The following is a 21,239-nucleotide window of genomic DNA, read 5'->3' as shown; positions in this document are numbered from 1 at the left end:
GGCAGATACTTCCTGTGTGCAAAGGACTTCCTGATCTGGAGAGGGGTCTGCGTAAGCTTGTGAATGCCCAGAGAAGAGGGAAGGGGTGGCCCTCGTAGGCCACTAGGGGGCACACTCCCAATCCCAAGAGTAAAAAAGGGGCCCCCCAAAGTTGGAACTGAAGGACACTGAACTCCCACAGCCTGTTCTCTCTTCATCCAACACGACCCCCACCAGCCCCTTGTTCCTCTTGGCTCACTCCCAAGGTTTTGACAAGCAGGTGGGTAAGATTCTTCTCTGAGTGGCAGGGGCCTGGTGAAGTCACAGCACCGAACCAGCCAAGGGAGCCTAGGCACCTCTGCCAAAAACCGTGTGGTGGTTGGGGGTCTCAGTGGTGTGGGAAGCATCCTAGCTGAATGCGAAGAGCATGATGCACAATCCCTGCTCCTTCCTCTCTCCTCTGATTCCCCCCATCCAAGCAAACAGCCAAGACATGAGACAGCAGTTGAAGTTTATTCTTGGGAAGAACAAAGTCCCCCCACTCCAATCTCCTGCAACAGTCCAGGAAGGTTTCCCCGGGGAGCCGTGCCCCACCACATGGTCATCTCACTCTTCTGAATCCCAGGTTCCACCAACGCCCATTATGATGCTGCTACTTGGGTGAGAGGCTCCTCCAAATACTGCACCAAGGCCTGGGCCTGTGGGAAAGGGAGGAGAATCCAGTCCCACAAGGCCTGCCACCTGAGGGATCTTAAATTCAGGTCTACTCCTACCGCTGAGCCCCCAGCCCCTAGCTGCTGCCTGTGAGCCCACCCCAGATGTTGACTGGGTGACATGAGAAAGACTCTGGGAAGATGGTGGGGATGGGAGTGGATACAGTGATGGAGCATGAAGGCTGAGCCCAGGGGTATACAGGAATGGGCACATACACACCTTGGCCTTGAGCATTCCGAAGCCAACGGTCTCCTTGGCATACATGCACAGTAGCAGGTTGGCCACTCTCGTGATGGCTACACGGCCCTCCTGGTGGGGGTGGTATCAGGGGATGTGATATCTGCTTGCACCCTTTGCCCCTTCTTTCCCCAAGGGCTCCTCTTGAGAAGGCCTGTATCTTCTTTTCATGCCTCAGGCAGGGCAGGAGCTTCCGCTGGGGGACTTTAGCCACAGCCCTGAACCTGAAGTCCTGAGCCCATTCTAGCCTCAGCACAGTCACCTACTAACCAAGTTACCCGAGAAAACTCCATCTCCTAGAAGCTTTGTTTCTCTTTCTATAATCCCTACCTCACTCCAGTTGGTGAGGCTGCTAATACACAGGAAGGAGTCCGGTGTCTAAAAGGGCTGTCTAGATGGTTGATGTTATTATGGTTTCACCCCCAATGACACTGTAAGGGGAGAACACAACCCAACCCAAACGAGTTCTCCTCGTTTCCCAACATAATATTTTTCAAACTGTAGGTTTGCCCCAGGGCTAACTAGCCCCAGATCAATTAAGAAGGTTGATCAGCATTAAAAGAGAAATAAAGTGTATTGCATACCGCAAAGGAAGTACTATTTCATGAAACTTTTGTTTTACTAGACTCTGACTGAAAATATATTTCTTATGGCTGGGTTGTGGTCAAGACATTTGAAAACTATTGCCCTTATGGCACCAGCTCTAGGCCAGGGACCCTACGACTCATCATTTGAACTGGCATCTGGTTCTGAACTCCCTCCTTAACTGAACTGATTAAGGAGGGAGTGAGGAAGAGGTAGGTGGCTGAGTTGCAGTGGAAATCCTTCCAGGAGAATTCACTCTTGGGGGGCCTTTCCAGTTTGGTTCAGCAAATTTTCACTAAGTATCCACCATGTGCTTGGAACCAGGAGTTGTGCCCTCTGCCTCTCTGGCATCATCCTACTAACCTCTCCCATTCTCATGCTACGCTAGCCACTTCAACCTTGTTATCCCTGACCAGGCATTATTCTGCCGCAGGGCATTTGCATTTACTATTCTATCAGAAATGTTCTTAACCCAGACAGCCACACGGCTTACCAGCTTCCTTTAGATGGATCTTTGATGAGGTATCACGTTTTCAGCGACGTTGTCCCAGATACACACATCCTCTCTATCTTACTTCCTTGCTTTTTCTCGATAGCATTTTCTTCTAATTTTTACATTATTTTATTTTTTTGGTAACGCCACATGGCTTGCAGGATCTTTGTTCCCTGACCAGGGGTCAAACCCGGGGGCCCCTGCAGTGAAAGCACCGAGTCCCAACCATGGGATCACCAGGGAAGTCCTCCCCTAGCATTTTCAATACCTATACACTACTTTTTAAACTTACATAGATGTGTTACAAAACATATTCATGAACTTATTTTACAATAAGTTCACACGTAAGACTGTAAGCTTCATTAGGGTGGCAGTTTTTGTCTGCCCTGTTTCCTACTTTTCCCCTAGCCCTGAGAACACTGCAGGGACATAAAAATATGTTGACTGGACAGATACAAAGATGTATGAGCCAGTTTCTGTTTCCAAGAAGTTCACAGTCTAATGGCCACTTCCCCTTTCTGGACTTCATGACCTTTCTCTGTAAAGTGAATGGACGGCAGGGTCTAGAGACTCTGCCACGCTTCTGGGTCTGTTAATCTCAGATGACAACACTTTGTGTCTGCATATCGCTCTACAGTTTATATTCACCCTCTCCTTTGATCACAAGAACCCTGTGTGCATGGTGTGGTGGAGGAGATTATTGTTTTCACCTTGGAGGTGTGGTCAGAAAACTCAAAGAGGTTAAATCACTTACCCAAAGTTTCACCAATGCTAAAACCAGAACCCCAGCCAGACCTCGGTTCCAGGACTTCTTTCTCATCAATACATAGGGTCCTGCCTATCATAAATGCTGCTGCAGACCAACTCTTAGTACTATCTTCCAGACATCCTGTCCCTGGCCCTCCAACCATCCAGGATGGGGTCCAGGTTGCCCTTTGGGATCCCCTTAGGGTCAGAGGAATGGATCCCTTCTTCATACCATGCAGTCCATGAGGATGAATTTGAGATTGTCTTCATTAAACGCTTGGTTTCCGTTCCGGTCGTAGGCCGCCCAGATGTTACTGGCGATGGCCGCGGTGACCCGGGCGTCTGTATCCCCATAGCCGGAGTAGGCCAACAGAGATCCTTCGTTATTCAGCAGCCTGGTGAAGAATCAGGAGGGATATCAACGTGCTCAAGAGGGAGTCAAACTCCTCGGTACCCATTCCAATTCCGCCACTAGGACTGAGTGTGTCCTGGGACGTGCCCAGAGCACCCAGCACGTCGGTTTCCTTTTCAAGAGGGGCTCTCCGTCAGATTCACCTAGTTGCTGCCCCCTCTGCCACCTCCTCCCTTCCCAGAGAGCCTTCCCCAGCCCTCCCTCGGAGAGTCGCGCGCTGCCCCACGCCAGTGCTCGCCACCCGGCTTCTCGGTCCGCACTCACAGGGTGCTCTGAACACCTCCAGTGTTGGCCTGGCTTAGCACCTGGGTCAAAGCCTTGGGACGCAGCATGCCTGAGGCTCCTAACTCGGTTTTTGCACCCAGAACCCAGAGTTTCTAATTGCTGGCCTCCGCCAGTCGCTTTCCGTAGTCCAGCTGCCCTGCTCCGGAACGCCCTGGGAGTTGTAGTTTCCGGGCCTGATTTCGTGGTTCCGACTCAACCCTGCCCCACAGCGGTGAACGCTGGGAATTGTAGTTCTCCGCGGCTTCGCGAGGCACCCTGGGAACTATAGTTCGCCTTTCCAGTGCGACCACGCGGTTATGCGGGGAAAGAGCGGGAGTGAAAGGACAGTGGCAGTATTGGAAGGACATTTAATCCCCTCGGGCAGAGGAAAGTCATATCCGCATGACAAGTAACGATTCAGTAATTAAAAGAAAGTAAAATCCCTATATTTGTCAGGCACACCTTTGGTTACTTTTCAAAGCAGTTTTCTACATTATACAGTTTGGTGAGATGAGGCAAGAGATACTGTTGAGGAAAGCAAGGTTCAGAAAGGCCGCGCAGGCAAAATTCAGGTCTCTGGAACTGTACTTTGTAGACTTCGTGCAAGCCACTACTCGCAGGGGAATAAAGTCAGTCCTAGAAACGAGGTTTTGGGTGGACATCCAGGAGTAAGAAAAGTCAACCTCAAAGTCGGGATAGGTCTCAGGCCTGGAAAGGATTTGGGCTTCCGGAGAAAGGCCAGTTATCACAGGGAACGGAGATAAAGCGGCGACACAGAAAGTCCTTTGTCCCGAAGCTGGAGTTACCCGCGGAGGGGCGGGGGCAGCTTTGGGCCCAGGGGGCACCTCGGCTCGGCTCCGGCGGGCTGCGTCGGGCTGTGGTCTCTCGCGGGGAATTCGGCCCCCGCCCCGCAGTGACCGACACGCCCCGCCCCCGCCCCGAACCCCTCGGGGGCTGCAGCCCTGCAAGGCCCGGTCCAAGCCGACGGACCCCGGGCTCAGCCCTGGGCGGACCCCACTGCAGTGGCCCCCCCAGTCCGCCCGGGGCGCTGTGGCCGTGGCGGGTCCGGAGGGGGCCGGTGAAGCCTTGGGGAGGGGAGGGGACAGGGGAGTGTTGGAGGCGCCGGAGCCAAGCCCGGCCGGCCGGGCGGGCGGGGAGTAGGAGGAGGAGCCGGGGCGGGCTGGCAGGCGGCCGGGTGGCGGCGGTGGCATGGCGGAGCCGAGCGGGGCCGAGACGAGGCCCCCCATTCGGGTCACCGTCAAGACCCCCAAGGACAAGGAGGAAATTGTGATCTGCGACCGAGCCTCGGTCAAAGAGGTAGTAAGGGTGGCGGGGGTGGGGGTGAGCGCGGAGGAGGGGTCTGCGAAGAGGCGGGTGGCTCTGAGACTGTCGGGCGTGCGGGAGGGCCGGGGAGTGGAGGGCGGGAGCCCAGCAGGCACTCGGAGGAGCAGGAGGGTAGGGCAGGCGGGTAGGGGGCATCCTGCGAGGGCGATTTAGGGGAGCGTGGCGCGTGCTGGGGAAGGGAGGCCGGGGTTTGCCTTGTGGCCTGGGCTGGGGGCGTGGTGGAGAGTGGGAAGAGGACACCTTGCACTGGGCAGGGGGGAGGACCCTAGGTTTGAGGGGAGTGTTCGCCCCGGTTACTGGTCGGGATTCGAGGCGCAGAGGCAGAGTGGGGGCCGGGCCAGGTGCTGAGCCCGGAGAGTGGGCGGCGGGGCGCAGGTTGGGGGGAACTCTGGGCGCCTACTGTGCGACTCAGAGAACGCCCAGAATTCTGACGCCTGGTTGGTGGGGGGAGGATTTCCCTCTGCCTGGATCTTTCCTACTCTTTCAAATTAGAGTGAATACATTTGATTCTCATCCCCTCTGGGATTTACACAGTGTGCAGTAGGTGCTTAGTAAAATATGTTGAATGAGTGAATGAGGGAATATTGCCTGTGTTCACCACCTCCCTGTGGCTGCTCCAGAATTTCACAGAGGCGGGGCTTAAGATAGGCGTCTGATTGGAAGGGAGGGGTCTGGAAGCTGCCTTTGCTTAGCAAGTGCACCCTCTACTTAAGAGTGTGTGTTTGATTTGCTTGGGTTGATGGGGGGCGGGGACGGTGTGTGTGATAGGTTTGGGGAGTCTAACTCTCCCCAGCCAGCCTTTGTTGCCATCATTGCCCCTCCCCCTGACCTTATAAAATGACCACATTCCGTAATTTAAATAATTTTTGCCTGCAAAGCTGAATTTGAAATCAGCTCTAATTGAGAGCTCCCGCCACCCCGCAGCATACATTTGGTTAAGAGGAGCCTGGGCTTTGATGTCAAGACCTGAGTTCCAGTTTGCCCAGGGCAAGTTATCTAACTGCTCTAATCCTCAATTTTCTGGTCTCTGAAATGGAGATAATAATTAACATGTGTAGTTAGTGCTGTTATAAATAACTGGGACTTATTTGTTGTAGTTGTTACAAGAAAACTGGGAATAAAGAGAGGAAAGAGACTTGAAGTCTGAAGAGAGAAGGCTGAGGGGAAACAGGGTTGGGCCAAGGAGTTTCCATGAGAGAACTGCCCAGGTAGTACCCTCAGGGGGAACTTGGGACTGAAGAGGGAGTGGACAGAAGCAGGGCTTGGGAGGGTGAGAGACCCTGGAGTATTGCTGAGAGGAGCCTCTCACTGGTCCAGCTCCCTTGGTTAAGAAAGGAGCAGCTTAATTTCAGCTGGAGGGATGGAGTCAAGACTGCTGAAAGGACTTCCCACGACTAGAGGTGGGAGCAAGGGAATGCAGAAGCTTTGAAGGAGAGGCAGGGTCCCTGGTTGGTGGAGCCCAGGCAGCCTCCACAGTGACCTTTGCCTCTTGATCACAGTTTAAAGAGGAAATCTCCCGGAGATTTAAGGCACAGCAGGATCAGCTGGTCCTGATCTTCGCAGGCAAGATCCTCAAGGATGGGGACACACTGAACCAGCATGGGATCAAGGATGGGCTCACTGTTCATCTGGTCATCAAGACCCCTCAGAAGTAAGTTCAGGAGAGGAGCAGGTCCAGCTTCAGATTGGGCTTTCTTTGTTTCTCCCCATCTGACACTTTCTCACCCATTGTTCAAGCATATGTCTGTGGAAGGTCTGTGGAATGCCAAGACCCAGGAAGGTGGCTCTTCGATGGGCTGCCAGAAGGCCTTGTGATCGGACCTGCAGGGCTAGGGAACTTGACTTACCTCGCCTTAAATGACCTGGAGATAGAGGATACTGGCTCCTTTCTCCCTCTGCCCAATTTCCTGACTGCCCCCGGCATCACCCTGCCCCAGCCTCAGGGTTACCTCAGAGGTGGCTTGGTCTAGGGCTGTAGCTGCGCAGCACAGGTAGAAATCATGGTCTTCCCTTTTGTGTCCACTTCAATGAGGATTTTTCTTTCTTTCTCAGGGTTCAAGATCCAGCTACTGCCACTGCTTCTTCCCCTTCCACCCCAGACCCAGCCTCAGCCCCCTCCACCACCCCTGCTTCACCTGCCACGTCTGCCCAGCCCTCCACTTCTGGAAGTGCCACTTCAGATACAGGCAGTGGAAGCCGAAGGGGCAGTGGAGGGGGTACCTCCCCAGGGACTGGGGAGGGACCTCCCAGTGCCACTGCATCCATACTCTGTAAGCCTTTAGGGAGGAAGGCACCACACTGTTATAGTCTATAGAGTGGGAGAGAGGCCAAGAAGAGGGGAATGTTGATCCCTGCTCCTGATCTGATGGGGATTGGGGCCCCTGAACATAGGGTTCCAGACACTGGTGCTTGAGCCAAGTTGGGAGGAAACCAATCTGCAAGGGCTTCCCAGAAGAGGGGAGCATGGTGAAATATTAAGGGTGAAGGGAGAAATGGGGCTGGGGATGTGGAAAACCGAGGGTATTGGAGTTTGGGAAAAAGGTGGGCCCAACAGTATCCAGTTGGAGAATATTTATTTGCTCATTCAGGATGCCGTCACTGATTGCCCTCTCTGGGTTCAGTACCGTGCCTGCCTGTCAGCCTTGGCCATCAAAGAGGTCTCAGTCTAGTAGGCTCCCATCTCTTTGCCAGCAACAGATCAGGGCTGGGTCTGTGGAAATGATTGAGAAAGGGAGATGTGAGAAGCAGAGGGGGCCCATCCTGGTTCCTTCAGGTGATTTCAGTGGCTCTGGCCAGGTAGAAGAGTCTTGGGACAAACTGACCCTGCTCCCCTCCCGCACAGCTGGCTTTGGGGGCATCCTGGGCTTGGGCAGCCTGGGCTTGGGCTCTGCCAACTTCATGGAGCTGCAGCAGCAGATGCAGAGGCAGCTGATGTCCAATCCTGAGATGCTGTCGCAGATCATGGAGAACCCCCTGGTCCAGGACATGATGTCTAACCCCGACCTGATGCGCCACATGATCATGGCCAACCCCCAGATGCAGCAGCTGATGGAGCGGAACCCTGAGATCAGTCACATGCTCAACAACCCTGAGCTTATGAGGCAGGTGGGTCTGAGAGAAGGTTGGGGGGGCGTGGAGGACCCCGGGCACCCAGCTGTACCCTGTCTTACCTTTTCCTACCTTGTCCTACCTTGATATGTTCATTCATTCAACAGCCACGTTTTGGGCACTGGGGGTACAGTGATGAAAAGACATAGGCCTAGCTCTCTAGGAACTACTTCTTTTTTCTTTTATTTTTAGATTTGTTTTATTTATTTATTTGTTTTTGGCCGTGCTGGGTCTTTGTTGCCGCGTGGGCTTTCTCTAGTTGCTGCCAGTGGGGGCTGCTCTTTGTTGTGGTCTTCTCATTGCGGTGGCTTCTCTTGTTGCAGAGCACAGGCTCTAGGGCACACGGGCTTCAGTAGTTGTAGCTTGTGGGCTTGGTAGTTGCTGCTCTTGGGCTCTAGAGCTCAGGCTCAGTAATAGTGGTGCACAGGCTTAGTTGCTCCATGGCATGTGGGACATTCCCAGACCAGGGATCAAACCTGTGTCCTCTCCGTTGGCAGGTGGATTCTTAACCACTGGACCACCAGGGAAGCCCCCCAGGAACTTCTGGTCTCAAAGGGAAGTGGGACAAGTAAGAAGGCATTTATAGTACAGCGTGGATAGTACTATCATAGAGATGGTCACAGGATCCCTTAGGAGCACACAGAAGGGCTCCTGACCCTACCCTGGGGCTCAGAGGGGGCCATAAAGGAAGTGTTGCCCAAACAGAGACCCAAAAGAGGAAGAATGAACCAGAGGGAAAAAGAAGAGTATTCAGGGCTAAGGGAGAGCAAGCACAAAGGCCTGGGAATGAAAAGTAGGATTGGAGACCTTTGTGGCTGGGCAGGGCCAGGTGGATAAGGGAGGGTTAGGTGAGTGAGGAAGACCCAGGCAAGGGGGTCTGGTGTTGGTCTTCGGGAGCTCCGTCTTGTGGCCACCCACTAGGGGATGAGGGTAGATGATCTTAGCAGAACTGTGGACGCTAGTGCTGGACTCACCAGAAGGTAAGTCCCAGAAGGGCAAGACTTTGCAAATGTTTTGTTCACTGCCTAGAACAGTGCATAGTGTATAGCTACCACTGGTGTATAGTTACCACTCAATAAGTACTTAGTAAATGAATGACTTGTGGAATAAGAGATCAGAGGCTTATCATAGACATAAAAGTGTCTTAGAAGAAGCATGTATGGAGCAGATTTAGGAAGAAGGACAGGGAAAGCTTTCCAATGGATGAGAACAAGAAGCTGCTGTACTCACTGTCCCCTCGTTATTGAGAGTGAGACATTGGCTCCCAAGAGAAAGCCCTCATCCTATTTCTCAAGATTCAGTGAGGCCAAAGACCTGTAGTGAGATCCAAAAGGTGTTGGAAGCATCGTCCCAGCTTGAATCCTTTCCCCCCACCAATTTGTGGTCATTTATCAGAAGCCGTAATCTAGTCTTGGTCAGACAGACCAACCTGGCCTTGAACCCTGTCTCCACCGCTAACTGACTGTGGGTACTAGGCAGTGAGTCTCTGAGCCTATTTTCTTATCTGCTAAATAGGGACAGAAAAACATACTTGGGATAGTTATCATGGGGATTAAATGACTTGAATTCTGTAAATTACTTAGCTCAGTGCCTGTATGTAGTAACTGTTCAATAGATGTTAATTTTCTCTCTTGCTTTCTCCCTTTTCTCATGTACTTTCTTTCTTTTTTTAATATTTATTTAGTTTACTTACTTGGCTGTGCTGAGTCTTCATGCAGGATCTTTAGTTGTGGCATGTGGGATCTAGTTCCCTGACTAGAAATCAAACCCAGGGCCCCTGGAACTGGGAGCTCAGAGTCTTAGCCACGGGACCACAAGGGAAGCCCCTCTCATGTCCTTTCTTATTGAACTCCCTTGTGTTCCCTGATACTTCTGCAGATCCCCTGAACCTGAGAGAGGAAAGCTGCTGCCCTCACCCCATCTGGGATCATTATACCCCCAAAAGTCAACCAGAATACCCACAGAGAGGCAGGGTTGGAGCCAAGATGACAATAGAGAAAGGAAATCCAGTTCACCCTCCTCCCAGCCACTCTGGGTCAGTTCCTGGGCCCGGGACCCTAGTCCTGGTCCCCCTTTTCAAGGCCCAGTCTTTTTCAAGCTTGGTGACGCCCTGGTTCCAGAGTCATTCTCTCTCTTTTCCTTTTCCACCAGACAATGGAGCTTGCTCGAAATCCAGCCATGATGCAGGAGATGATGCGGAACCAGGACCGAGCTCTAAGCAACCTGGAGAGCATCCCTGGAGGGTACAATGCCCTCCGCCGCATGTACACAGACATCCAGGAGCCCATGTTCAGTGCTGCCAGGGAGCAGGTGGGGCCAGGGGCTGGGCTGTGGGAGGGCAGTCTGAACGCAGGAGCACCCAGCCCAGACCCAGGCAAGCCTGAGGTGCTATCTGCTCCTCTTTCCTTCCCTAGTGCCCTGAGGGTAGGCCTTGGCTTGAAGGTGGTTTTCACAGGGCACAGCCGGGGATGGTCCATCTCGGCATGGGACTGAAGCCCTGGGGCAGAAGACAGCAGGGGTCCCTAGGAAGTGGGGGCAGTGCAGTATCCAAGGGCTTTGACATTGTTCTGGCAGACTTCTTGCGCGGGCTCAAAGGTTGTGGGGCAGGCCTGAGGTCAAAGAGCCCACCCTTCCACAGTGTGTCTCAAGTGTGGTCCACAGATCACCTGCATCAGAAGCACCTGGGGTGCTTGTTAATCATGAGATTCCTGGTTCCCATCTTTGAGATACTTATTGAATCAATCTCTGGAATTAAGCGTTGGGAATATGTGCTTTCAAAAATGCTTTGTGAATTTTTTTCAAATATACAAAAAGTACAGCATTCTCTCATATTAAAGTTTAATTTACACTAAATACATTATGCATTTACCTGTTTCAAAACTCAGAAGTTACACAAAGTAAACAGAAGGATATTTAAAAAGAGTGGAAAGGTATCCAAGCTTAATAAAAGTATACAAAAGAGATCCTTCTATTTCCATCTCCCAGCCCTCTCTTTTCTATCCCGGAGTTAATGAATATTTTTAGTATTTTGTGTGTTTTCCTAGATATCTTTAACATTGGCAAATAAGATATTACACATGGAATTGCAGCCGTCACATGCCCCTCCCCCATCCTATGCCTCTCTTTCCCTCTCGGAGTCACTACCACCCTGAAGTCGGTGTTTGTCGTTTTGATTCTTTTATTACCTATGTATGTATCCATAAATAATCTGTGGCATCATTTTGCATATTTTTTCAACCTTATGGAAGTGATATGCTGTTTGTATAATTTTAGACTTGCTTTTTAAAAACATCTAGAAATGTTTCATTTGAAGAATAATATAGTTGCAGAAAGGTGCACATATCCTAAGTGTTTGGCTTGATGGATTTTCACAAACTGAACAGTCTGTCCCCACAACCAGCACCCAGGTAGGAGAGTGGGACCTCACAATACTTTCTCCTTGTGGAAAGGAAAAAGCACCATGTCCTGAGCAGTCCATGCCATCCCAGCAGATTTCTTGTTCATGGCATTGCTAGTGGTAGTGTTATTCGCTCAGTTGTGTCTGACTCTTTGTGACCCCATGGACTGTAACTTGCCAGGGTCCTCTGTCCATGGGATTCTCCAGGCAAGAATACTGGAGTGGGTTGCCATTCCCTTCTCCAGAGGATCTTCCAGACCCAGGGATCAAACCCAGGTCTCCTGTGCTGCAGGCAGATTAGTGTGCACCTTGCTGGCTCGGTTCCTATAATGATACCACGTTGTCTTAATTAAGCCTAGGCATCAGGTAGGGTGACTCTCCCCTCCCCACTGTACCTTATTCTTCACCGTCATCTTGATGATTATTGCCATTGCTCTTTCAAACTTTAGAAAGTGCTTATAGAAATTGAAAGAAAGTGCTTCTGAAGATTACCTGTGGGTTTTTAGTTTATTTTAGTTTTATTTTACTAAAGTATTTAATTTAAAATGTATATCAAAGTAATGCATGTACCTGGTTAAAAAAAAAAATCAAGTAGTTGAGCAAGGCTTAGACCAAGCCCTCAGCTAATTCTGATACACTTTAAGGTGTGGGAACCACTGGCTCAGCTAAAAGAACAGCGTTTGGCAACAGCAAGCCTGCGTCCAAACACCTGCCCCACCATTCTTCAGTGGTGTGGTTTTAAGCGAGTTGCTTCAGCCTCCCTGAGTTTTCTGCTGCCTCATTTTCAAAATGGAGACAATGTATTATAGCATTGTCCTCAATCATTTTGGTCTCTGGATCCCTTTATTTATTTATTAAAAAAAATTTTTTTTTTTGCCTTACTGCACAGCATGTGGGAGGGATCTAGTTCCCTCACCAAGGATCAAACCCGCACCCCTTGCAGTGGAAGCCTGGAGACCAAACTAGATTACTAGGGAATTCCACTCTGGACCCCTTTATATAGTTAGGACCCCAAGGAGGTTTTGTTTTTGTGGGTTAGGTCTATTGATATTCACTGAATCTGAAATTAAAACTGAGAATTTAAATAAATATTTATGAACTCATTTAAAAATAACAATAAACCCATTGCACATTAATATAACCAGCATGCTCTTTTAAAAAATAACTTTATCTCCCAAAACAAAACTTTAGAGGAAAGAATGGCCTTGTTTGACATTTTTGCAGATCTCAGATCAGATCTGCTTCTGTATTCAGTCCATTGCATTGTCACATGTTATGTAGCCTTTGGAAAACACCCCTGAATACTTATGAGAGAATGAGAGTGAAAAAGGCAAATAATGTCTTAGGGTTATAAAAATTGTTTTTAAACCTTGCAGAGGTCCTAGGACCACACTTTGAGAACTGGTGTATTAGAGGGATATTATAAGCATTAGAATGAATGGGTCAGGCACATAGTAGGTGCTCAATAAATGGCCGTTGTTATCACTTTTGGGAGTTCTGGCAAAGAGATTCAGGCCTTAGGGTGTACTGGGAAGAGCAAAGCAGGACCCAGAACTAGCTGGGGTTGGGTGCTAGGCAAGTTAGCAGAACAGGAAATCTGCAATGATGACAAAGACTGAAACTGTGGTACACGTTCCCTGGCCTGCAAACGCTATTATCTGAACAGGCATCTGGTAGGGCAAAGGAACCACAGCTCAGAGCAGGAGCTGGCCCCCTGTTTGAATAAACAGGAAAAGTAACTGGATATGAAACTCCCTGGTGCGGTGGGGCTGAGGCTGCTCAGGTACCTCCTGCATGGGTAAGGCCTGCCTGGGGACAGGAGAGGGAGGCTGAGCAAGGGGAAGAGGCCTGGGCTCCCTCAGCCATCACATGCCTCAGACAGAGCTCTTTCCTGGCTATCAGCGGGTCCAGAGGGAGGAGATTCAGATGCAGGCTCGGGTGTCCCCTTGGGCAGCCCATCATGTAGTGGGGTGCAGACCCTGAGACAATCCTGGGTAACATCCTAGGGGGCCTGATGCTAGGGGGTACTGTTTAGCTGAAGCAGCCAGTCTAAGAAGATGGGGGTGGGGAGGAGAAAGAAGAGATTACATGGAGGAAGCAACAGAGGACAAGACCTAGGGAAGGGTGCTCAGCCAGAGGCGTGCCCCTCTGAGGGGCTCCACGTGATGTTCCTGGATGGGCAGAATGCCACATGGGGGATCTGGAGGTGAGGAAGAAGGTTCAGCGGAGTTAGACTTGGACTGAGGTGGCTGGAAAAGGGAGAGCTGAAGGCAAATAGGGGTTGGAGTAGTCAGCTCCCATCAAGCCAATAGTTACGTATTGAGCACCTACTAGTGTCAGGGGCCAGGTGTGCAAAGGTCAATCTGACATTGTCTCTGCCCCTTAAGAGCTAAGGAAAACCAGTATCTCGCGGCACAGTAGGAAAGGTGTGTGTCAAGTACTATAGAGCACAGAGAAGACTAGAAACCAAATATTTAGAGCCACCAGGGGAGATGGGGATGTTTCCGGTGACCTGAGGGGTTCATTTATCCAGTCATTAGCATCAGCCAACTCCCACCTTGCAGGGTAAGGGTGAAGTCGGCCGTTGTGAGGCCAGAAATTGACATGAGGACCTCCACAGTTTTAGATCTCTCTCCCTTTCCTGGGGACCGGGAGGCTATTAGGTGAGAAGAAAGAAAGGGCCTAGCCCTTCTCCCTGATCTGTTTCAGTCCTTAACCCAAAACCTTTCCCTCCTCCCAGTTTGGCAACAACCCCTTCTCTTCCCTGGCCGGGAACTCCGACAGCTCATCCTCCCAGCCTCTGCGGACTGAGAATCGAGAGCCCCTCCCTAACCCCTGGAGCCCCTCGCCCCCCGCCTCCCAGGCCCCCGGGTCCGGTGGGGAGGGCGCCGGAGGATCAGGGGCCAGCCGGGTGCACCCAACGGTCTCCAATCCCTTTGGGATCAATGCGGCTAGCCTGGGGTCAGGTATGTCCTGGGGTGGGCGGAGCTGAGTGGGGTCACCAGGGCAGTCCCCTGCCCCAGGCCTGAAGGGGGTTCACACTGCTCCAGAGTACTGAAGACAGAGGTGAGACTGTATCAGAGCCGCAAACAGAGCTCTGTGGGCTGGAGTAGTGGCTTCAGCCCTCAGAGGGTGAGGCTTGGTTCTAGCCCTTTCCCAGTGTCCCCAAGAGCAACCTAAGTAAAGGCTCGTGAATAAACCAGGCCCCACTTTCTAAGCTCTTTCAACTCTGCTGGTATTATCCAGTGTCAATGGGTTAGACTGGGGATGAGGGTGTGTGAGAGGAATGAGGGACGGGTAGATGTGAGGCTGGGCGAGAGGGATATACAGAGCTGCCTTGTACAGAGTGTAGGTTATACGCTGTGCAACCCTGGGAGATGCCCCATTTATCAAGACTATGACTGTAATGGCCCTAGGGATGTCTGGTAGATGCCATGATTTCTCTGTACTCTGTGGAATATCTTGGTCGGGATAGTCCCTTCCCCTCTATATGCTTATTTCATAAATAAGGGACTTGAACCTGACCCATGGTTTCAGAATTATACTTCTGAGTCTTGAGGGATCTGGACCATTGCCAGGACGGGGGAAGACCGCATGGGAAAGGCTCCAGGCCTTCTGCCCCAGCTCCAACCAGACCGTTGACATACTTGGTTTCCTAGTGAGATTTGGTTTGAGGAAAGGGTCTCTGCTGCTAGGACAAGTTTGAAAACCATTGATCTGGGTCATCTTTAGTCAAATCCTTTCCAACTCTAACATTATCTGACCTGTGGCAGGAAGAGAGGGATAGGAATCAGACCCAGTTTGTAACCGGCTTGATCATAGCAGAGCAGATGGTGAGGGAGCCAGGCCAAAGCAGGGCAAGATGACCTCAGGGTCAAGAGAGACTTGGACCCACTCCCCGGGATGTGGGTGCCCACTTTACTGTTGCCTTTCTGAGTTTGGCAACCCCTCAGTGCCTGAAGTAAGGTAGATTGAAATCAGGCATCTGTTTTCCATTTGGACCCCTTTTCTCTTGTTTTGTTTTTTTTCCCTTCCTATCCTAGGGATGTTCAACAGCCCAGAAATGCAGGCCCTCCTCCAGCAGATCTCTGAGAACCCCCAGCTGATGCAGAACGTGATCTCAGCCCCCTACATGCGCAGCATGATGCAAACGCTTGCCCAGAACCCCGACTTTGCTGCTCAGGTATGGGACTGGCATGAGGGGGAGTGTGCTGGGGGCTGTGACTTGTGATGATCCAAATGCTCAAGAGCCAGACTGCCTGGGTTTCTGTATTGAGCTCTGCCACTTCCTAGCTGCATGAGCCAGGCAAGTTATTTATTCCCAGTTTCCTCATTGGTAAAATGGTAATAACAATAGTACCTGCCTTGGAGTTGTGAGGGTTAAGTGAGTTAATAACATAAAGTGCTTAGCACATGGCCTGGCACAGAGTAAGCCCTGTGTACTCAGAAATGTTCGCTATTATCATCCTCATCAGACTGGCTTCTGACTCTTGTCCTTGTCCAGAGTATAGTTCCAGTTCCTCTCACTGTCCCACCTAGGACTTCAGGATACTCTGAGATCCTTGGAAAAGCTGGCCCGGTTTCCTACAGTGGTGGGGTGCTGAGGGAGATGAGGCGGTGGGGGCATTGTGAGGGTGGGTAGGCCCAGGCCTCCCGCTGCTACCTTCACCCTGGCAGATGATGGTGAACGTGCCGCTCTTTGCGGGGAACCCCCAGCTGCAGGAGCAGCTCCGCCTGCAGCTCCCAGTCTTCCTGCAGCAGGTAAGTGAGGAGCCTAGATGGGTGGAGGTTGAGGGCCACCTGGGTAGACCCAGAGGCCCAGTGGGTGAAGCTTAAGGGAGGGGCCGTGCCTAGCTCTGGACTCAGGGTCTAGGCCGCCTCCCGTCTCCTGCCACCTCCTTTCCGTGTTGTTTCCCACCAGATGCAGAACCCAGAGTCACTCTCCATTCTCACCAATCCCCGAGCCATGCAGGCGCTGCTGCAGATCCAGCAGGGACTGCAGACCTTGCAGACCGAAGCCCCAGGGCTGGTACCCAGGTGAGGGGCGGGGGCAAGTGGGCAACAGGGATCTGGCTCCTCCTCCCCCTCAAGCCCTTTTCCTGCTGCTCTCAGCAGCCCTTGTGTCCCTGAGGATCTGTTTTCCTGTTCCTTCCAACTGCTTTTCCTGCTGGATCTCACATTCCCACCCTTTTCTCAGAGGCCGTCTCCCCCTTCTCGGTCTCTCCTACCTGCAGCCTTGGCTCTTTTGGGATGGCCCGGCCCCCAGCATCCTCTGCAGGCAGCAACGCCGGGTCTGCGCCCGAGGCGCCCACCTCCTCGCCAGCCCTCCCAGTCACGTCATCTCCAGCAGGGGCCTCCAGCGCTCAGCAGCAGCTCATGCAACAGATGATCCAGCTTCTGGCTGGAAGCGGAAGTTCACAGGTACGCAGGGCAGCGGACTGGTGCTAGGACCCTGCGGTGCTAAGGGTGGCAGTCAAATGGAAACAGCAGGCTTTGGAGTCAGCCAGACCTGGCTTTAGTTCCTGGTCTGCTACTTTCTAGCCTTAGGTAAGTAACTGATCTTCCGTAAGTTTAGTTTCCACAGCTGTGACATGGAGATAGTAATAGCACTTACTGGGTCAGCTGAGTACTGGTCTATGTGCCTTGTATATTTGAGCTCACTTCCTTTACTCTTCACAGCAGCCTTCTTCTTACTCTTTCTGTGTTACAAAGGGGGGAAGCTAAATCCCAGAGAGGTTAGGTGGCTTTCTCAGAGTCACAGAGTGAGTAAGTAATGAAGCTGAAATTCAAACCGAGGCATACTGGCTCCGGAATTTACACTTTAACCACTGTTTTACTACTTCTACTGTATCAGAGGACTCTTGATAATTAAAGCAGCCTCTGGGACGTCCCTGGCAGTCCAGTGGTTTAAGACTCCACATTTCCACTGCAGGGGGCACGGGTTCTATCCCTGGTCAGGGAACTAAGATCCCACATGCTATGTGGTGCGGCCAAAACAAAAATAAAAATGAATAAAGCAGCCTCTGTCTGTGAGACTGGAGAGGAGGATTCTGGGAGGAGAGGTGACCAGAGCCCTGGGCTACAAAGTCTTAGGCCTGGGGCTTGGGGGCAGAGCAGGGGATTACCTCAGGGAAGCCCCTTAACCTTTTTCCGACCTCTGTGACCTCTGGGGAAAGCCTTTCAACAGAAATGGAAGTGTGCCCAGCTCTGTGCGAGGCACTGAGAGGGCTGGGTGAAGGGTTATCCAAGGCCCAGTCTAGCTGCGTCTGGAGCCCAGTGTGGGTGGATCATGCTGAAAACATCACAGAGTGGCAAAGGGCTCCTGTACTGCGGGTTGGGCGCTCTCATTGCTGGGCTCCTTCCAACCCTGAGTCTTCTGTTCGTGATCTAGGCTATGGCTTCCTGAACATCCCTGGGGGAAAACGTTTCCAGGAGATGTGTTTTGGAGTGTCAAAAATGAAAAGCCTCCTCTTTTGTAAATAACTGTGTTTGTTGATGGGTTAAACACAATTAAACAGGTTCGTGTTTTCCGGGGGCCCTTCTCTGACCTTTAATGTGATCGTGTGTGTGACAGTTGCCAGGAGCAGGTTTGGAGACGGTATTTACTGACCACAGAACATTTGGCTTTTGGACTGCCTGTTAACATCTCCAGAGTGCTGATGGAAAGCAGTTAGGAATATCGGCTGATCTAGACCTATTTGTTACTTTGAAATTTCAAGAAAGATGCACCCCCCCTCCTTATGATGGTACAGCTGTTTAGTGATCTGGGACGCCGGCTCCCCTGGCCTCTGTTTGCTGGTCATCGACCCCTGCCCCATTGGTTGATTCTGAGGAGGACTTCGTCTCTCCATCATAAACCCTCGGAATCAGCTAGGCCCTCTGGGGTTGGTCCTGAGCCCACTTCACAAGGCTTGTCCCCTCCAGGTGCAGACGCCAGAAGTGAGATTTCAGCAGCAGCTGGAGCAGCTCAACTCCATGGGCTTCATCAATCATGAGGCCAACCTGCAGGCTCTCATCGCCACGGGAGGGGACATCAACGCAGCTATCGAGAGGCTCCTGGGCTCTCAGCTCTCCTAACCCCTCAGCCCGGGCCTCTTGTGTCTCCCCTCCCTTGATGCCCATGTTTGGCTCCTCTGTCAGCCTGGCCCTCTGCAGCTTGTCATCCCTTCTGCTCTTCTCCTTTGTTCTCTCCAGACAGCAGGGTGACTTTAGAGGGGTGGGCCCAGCCCTGCGGCTCTGAGAATTCCACTTTTACTTCACCTCTTGTAGAACCTTCTCTACTGGTCCTGCCTGCTTGAGCAGAGCTATTTAAACAGTTTTCAGTTTTTGCTGATCGGCCCCACCTCCTTACTCCACAACCATCTTTTGCAGCCTTCACACTTCTCAGTGGCAGTGCAGAGTTGAAGGAGGAACCCACTGTCTGCTTTATTAGAACAGGGTCTTCTGTCTCTACCACTAGGATTTTTCTTGTCTTATGATTACTTTTGGTAACTCTTCCTCCTCTCTTTCCCCTCATCCCCTCCCACCTCCAGCCTACCCAGCGCTAGACTTCCATCCTCTGAAGGAGGGGCAGGTGAAGCAGGCTGTGATTTTCCTCCTCACCCCATGTTCTGATCACTTTCAGGGGGTCTGTTGGGATTCCCAGTGGAAGGAAGATGCTTGTTCCCCCTGTCTGAAGGGAGACATGAGACGCGGCCCCCCTGGAGCAGGAGTTAACAAGCCCTGAAGTGAAGTTGCTCAGTCGTGTCCGACTCTTTGCGACCCCATGGACTGTAGCCTGCCAGGCTCCTCTGTCCATGGGATTCTCCAGGCAAGAATACTGGAGCGGGTTACCATTTCCTTTTCCAGGGGATCTTCCCGACCCAGGGATCAAACCCGGGTCTCCCGCATTGCAGGCAGACACTTTAACCTAAGCCCTGGACCAGCCCAATAAGGGGATGAGGGAATGAGACTTTCTGGAGGAAGGGAATGGGAGAAACAGCGTGAGCAGAGGACTTGGAAGTTGGAATTGACAGGGAATGGAAACACTAATAGTTCTTTTAGTCCACAGAGTCTAGGCTTTGGCCTGGCAAAGGAGATTTAGAGATGGTAATGAAATTTGAGTTGAAGAAAAGGGTTCAGAGAAGCTAAACAGTATGGCTCACAAGGGATTATATTGGCTCCATTTCCTCAAACACACATGCTTCTGTACATTCACACACATTTCCATGAACCCAGGACCTGCCCGCATCTCCAGGTACCAGTGATTTAAGCCCCGCTCAGAAGACATGAAGAGGACTGGGGTCTGTCTCAGCAGTGAGGGTGTGTGTGGGTGGGTGGGTGCATGCACGCACGCGCACATGTGCATGTGAGTTGAGTGGGAGGGTGGATACCTTATTGATTTCTGGTTTAGAGTTTTATCCCACCAGACAGAAGTAGGCGGAAGGGCCTGTCTAGGTCAGGAATATATACACCCTGGAGAGCTAGGTCCCCTAGGCCTCTGGATGCCTGGGTAGTGTGGGGACCCCTTCTGAAGCTGTCAGGGCTGTGACTGGCACCCTTGATTACCCCTTCTCTTATTGCTTTTGGGGAATAGTGGGGGAGGAGTCTTTCTAGAACCCCTGGCCGCTCCTGCCCTTGAGTTTTCACTGTTTCCCTCCAGGCCAGAAAGTTCTATTTGAGGAAGGGAAGGAGAGGGCAGCAATGATGCCTTTGATCTGGAATTGGACTTTACTCTAGTGGAGCATAGGGGAGGCTCAGATCACCTCCTCTCTCTGCTACTTAGCCCAGCTGCTTGGAGGACCCGTTACGGAGGCAAGAGGAACTGAATTTTCTCCCAAGTGGGAAAGGGTCCCAAGCAATCCAGAGAGGATGTCTGTGTGGCTTTCCCTCCCCACCTCCCCCAACTCCTACACTGGCCTTTGTAAATAAATGATATGGTCTTTGTTGTGAGGGTGTCTTGGTGTTTGTTTCCTGGGGTAGAGGAGGCTGGCTGAAGACACTTCTTGGTTTTAGAGGGCTTTTGTAAAGCCGTATCCAGACCAGTGGTTAAGAATCTGCCTTACAATGCAGAGGAAGTGGGTTCCATTCCTGGTTGGGGAACTAAGATCCCACATGTTGCAGGCAACTAAGCCCACATGCTCCACAACTACTGAAGCCTGCTCGTTCTAGAGCCAAAGCGCCACAGTGAAAGATCCCTGCATGACGCAAGGAAAGTCCCGTATGCTGCAACCAAGACCTAACACAACCAAATAAAATATTTAAAAGAAAGTGTTCAGAATCATTGAAGGTAAAGGGATAACTGATCATGCAGCTATCTGTAATCTGTGGTTTAGGAATGGAAAGGATTGTTCTCTTCCATTCCTCATTGCCAGACCATAAGTTATCAGGTCCCACCCCACCCACCACTCCCATAAGTCAGGGCTGGGAGAGGAATGTATGAAAAGTGCTAGGAATATGGCTAAGTCCTTGCTTCCATCCCCTGATCTCTTGGCAAGACTATCCTCTCCTTACCCCGGGTAAAAAGGTCAAAACAAACCCTTACATCCAGATTTTATGTAAGTGGAGTTTAGCAGTTATTAGCCTTAAGCTCTGAGGCTAAAATCTAGCTCTACAACTGCTGCTGCTGCTAAGTCTCTTCAGTTGTGTCTTACTCTGTGACCCTGTGGATGGTAGCCCACCAGGCTCCGCTGTCCATGGGCATTCTCCAGGCAAGGATACCGGAATAAGTTGCCATGCCCTCCTCCAGGGGATCTTCTCGACCCAGGGATCAAACCCACATCTCCATGTCTCCTGCCTTGGGAGGTGGATTCTTTACTGCTAGTACCAGCTGGAAATCCCTGCCCTACAACTAATCAGTGTGAGTCTAAGGAAGTCTTCATATGTCTACAGTTTTATCTTTTGTATAGTGAGGTTATAGGCTAGAGTTCTGTGATATCTGCAATAAAGCGAGTGGGAAGTTCCACTTCTAATAATGGTAG

The 21,239-nt window shown here is 51.4% G+C and overlaps 2 protein-coding genes across 5 annotated transcripts; one reads left to right on the top strand and one right to left on the bottom strand.

Annotated features, from left to right (window-relative positions):
• Positions 1-473: 473 nt before the first annotated feature.
• On the bottom strand, positions 474-3,600 carry LAMTOR2 (late endosomal/lysosomal adaptor, MAPK and MTOR activator 2). 2 transcript variants are annotated; one of them, XM_086393286.1, is made up of 4 exons: positions 3,432-3,600; positions 2,988-3,150; positions 913-1,002; positions 474-677 (listed from the first exon to the last, which is right to left on the bottom strand). In XM_086393286.1, the coding sequence occupies exons 1-4, from the start codon at positions 3,497-3,499 to the stop codon at positions 621-623; spliced, it is 378 nt and encodes a 125-aa protein (XP_086249412.1). In that variant the 5' UTR covers positions 3,500-3,600; the 3' UTR covers positions 474-620. The 2 variants fall into 2 exon arrangements, with proteins under 2 accessions (XP_086249412.1, XP_086249413.1); XM_086393287.1 differs by lacking the exon at positions 913-1,002.
• Positions 3,601-4,603: 1,003 nt separating this feature from the next.
• On the top strand, positions 4,604-20,211 carry UBQLN4 (ubiquilin 4). Of its 3 annotated transcripts, XM_086393283.1 has the most exons (12): positions 4,604-4,748; positions 5,873-5,983; positions 6,275-6,426; positions 6,828-7,045; positions 7,618-7,880; positions 10,035-10,193; positions 14,021-14,246; positions 15,324-15,463; positions 15,958-16,041; positions 16,202-16,317; positions 16,515-16,701; positions 18,205-20,211. In XM_086393283.1, exons 5-12 carry the CDS (start codon positions 7,674-7,676, stop codon positions 18,355-18,357), a joined length of 1,272 nt encoding a protein of 423 aa, XP_086249409.1. In that variant the 5' UTR covers positions 4,604-4,748; positions 5,873-5,983; positions 6,275-6,426; positions 6,828-7,045; positions 7,618-7,673; the 3' UTR covers positions 18,358-20,211. The 3 variants fall into 3 exon arrangements, 2 of the variants coding, with proteins under 2 accessions (XP_086249409.1, XP_086249408.1); XM_086393282.1 differs by lacking the exon at positions 5,873-5,983; XR_015161131.1 differs by lacking the exons at positions 5,873-5,983; positions 14,021-14,246.
• The last annotated feature ends 1,028 nt before the right edge of the window (positions 20,212-21,239 follow it).

The sequence above is a fragment of the Bos grunniens genome, chromosome 3 (assembly GCF_055505025.1).
Source record: "Bos grunniens cultivar Pamir isolate PY7600 chromosome 3, Bosgru_T2T1.0, whole genome shotgun sequence".
NCBI lineage: Eukaryota > Metazoa > Chordata > Mammalia > Artiodactyla > Bovidae > Bos > Bos grunniens.
Note: the sequence above shows the minus strand (reverse complement) of the source record. Positions and strands in the feature narration are given on the sequence as shown.

Excerpts from the sequence above, each read along its gene's own strand:
- LAMTOR2 (XM_086393286.1), bottom strand. The coding sequence starts at position 3,499 with ATGCTGCGTCCCAAGGCTTTGACCCAGGTGCTAAGCCAGGCCAACACT. Across the intron at positions 3,151-3,431 it reads GGAGGTGTTCAGAGCACCCT|GCTGCTGAATAACGAAGGAT; the intron begins GTGAGTGCGGAC and ends ATTCTTCACCAG. Across the intron at positions 678-912 it reads TCGGAATGCTCAAGGCCAAG|GCCCAGGCCTTGGTGCAGTA; the intron begins GTGTGTATGTGC and ends CCTTTCCCACAG.
- UBQLN4 (XM_086393282.1), top strand. The coding sequence starts at position 4,641 with ATGGCGGAGCCGAGCGGGGCCGAGACGAGGCCCCCCATTCGGGTCACC. Across the intron at positions 6,427-6,827 it reads GTCATCAAGACCCCTCAGAA|GGTTCAAGATCCAGCTACTG; the intron begins GTAAGTTCAGGA and ends TTTCTTTCTCAG. Across the intron at positions 15,464-15,957 it reads ACCCCGACTTTGCTGCTCAG|ATGATGGTGAACGTGCCGCT; the intron begins GTATGGGACTGG and ends TCACCCTGGCAG.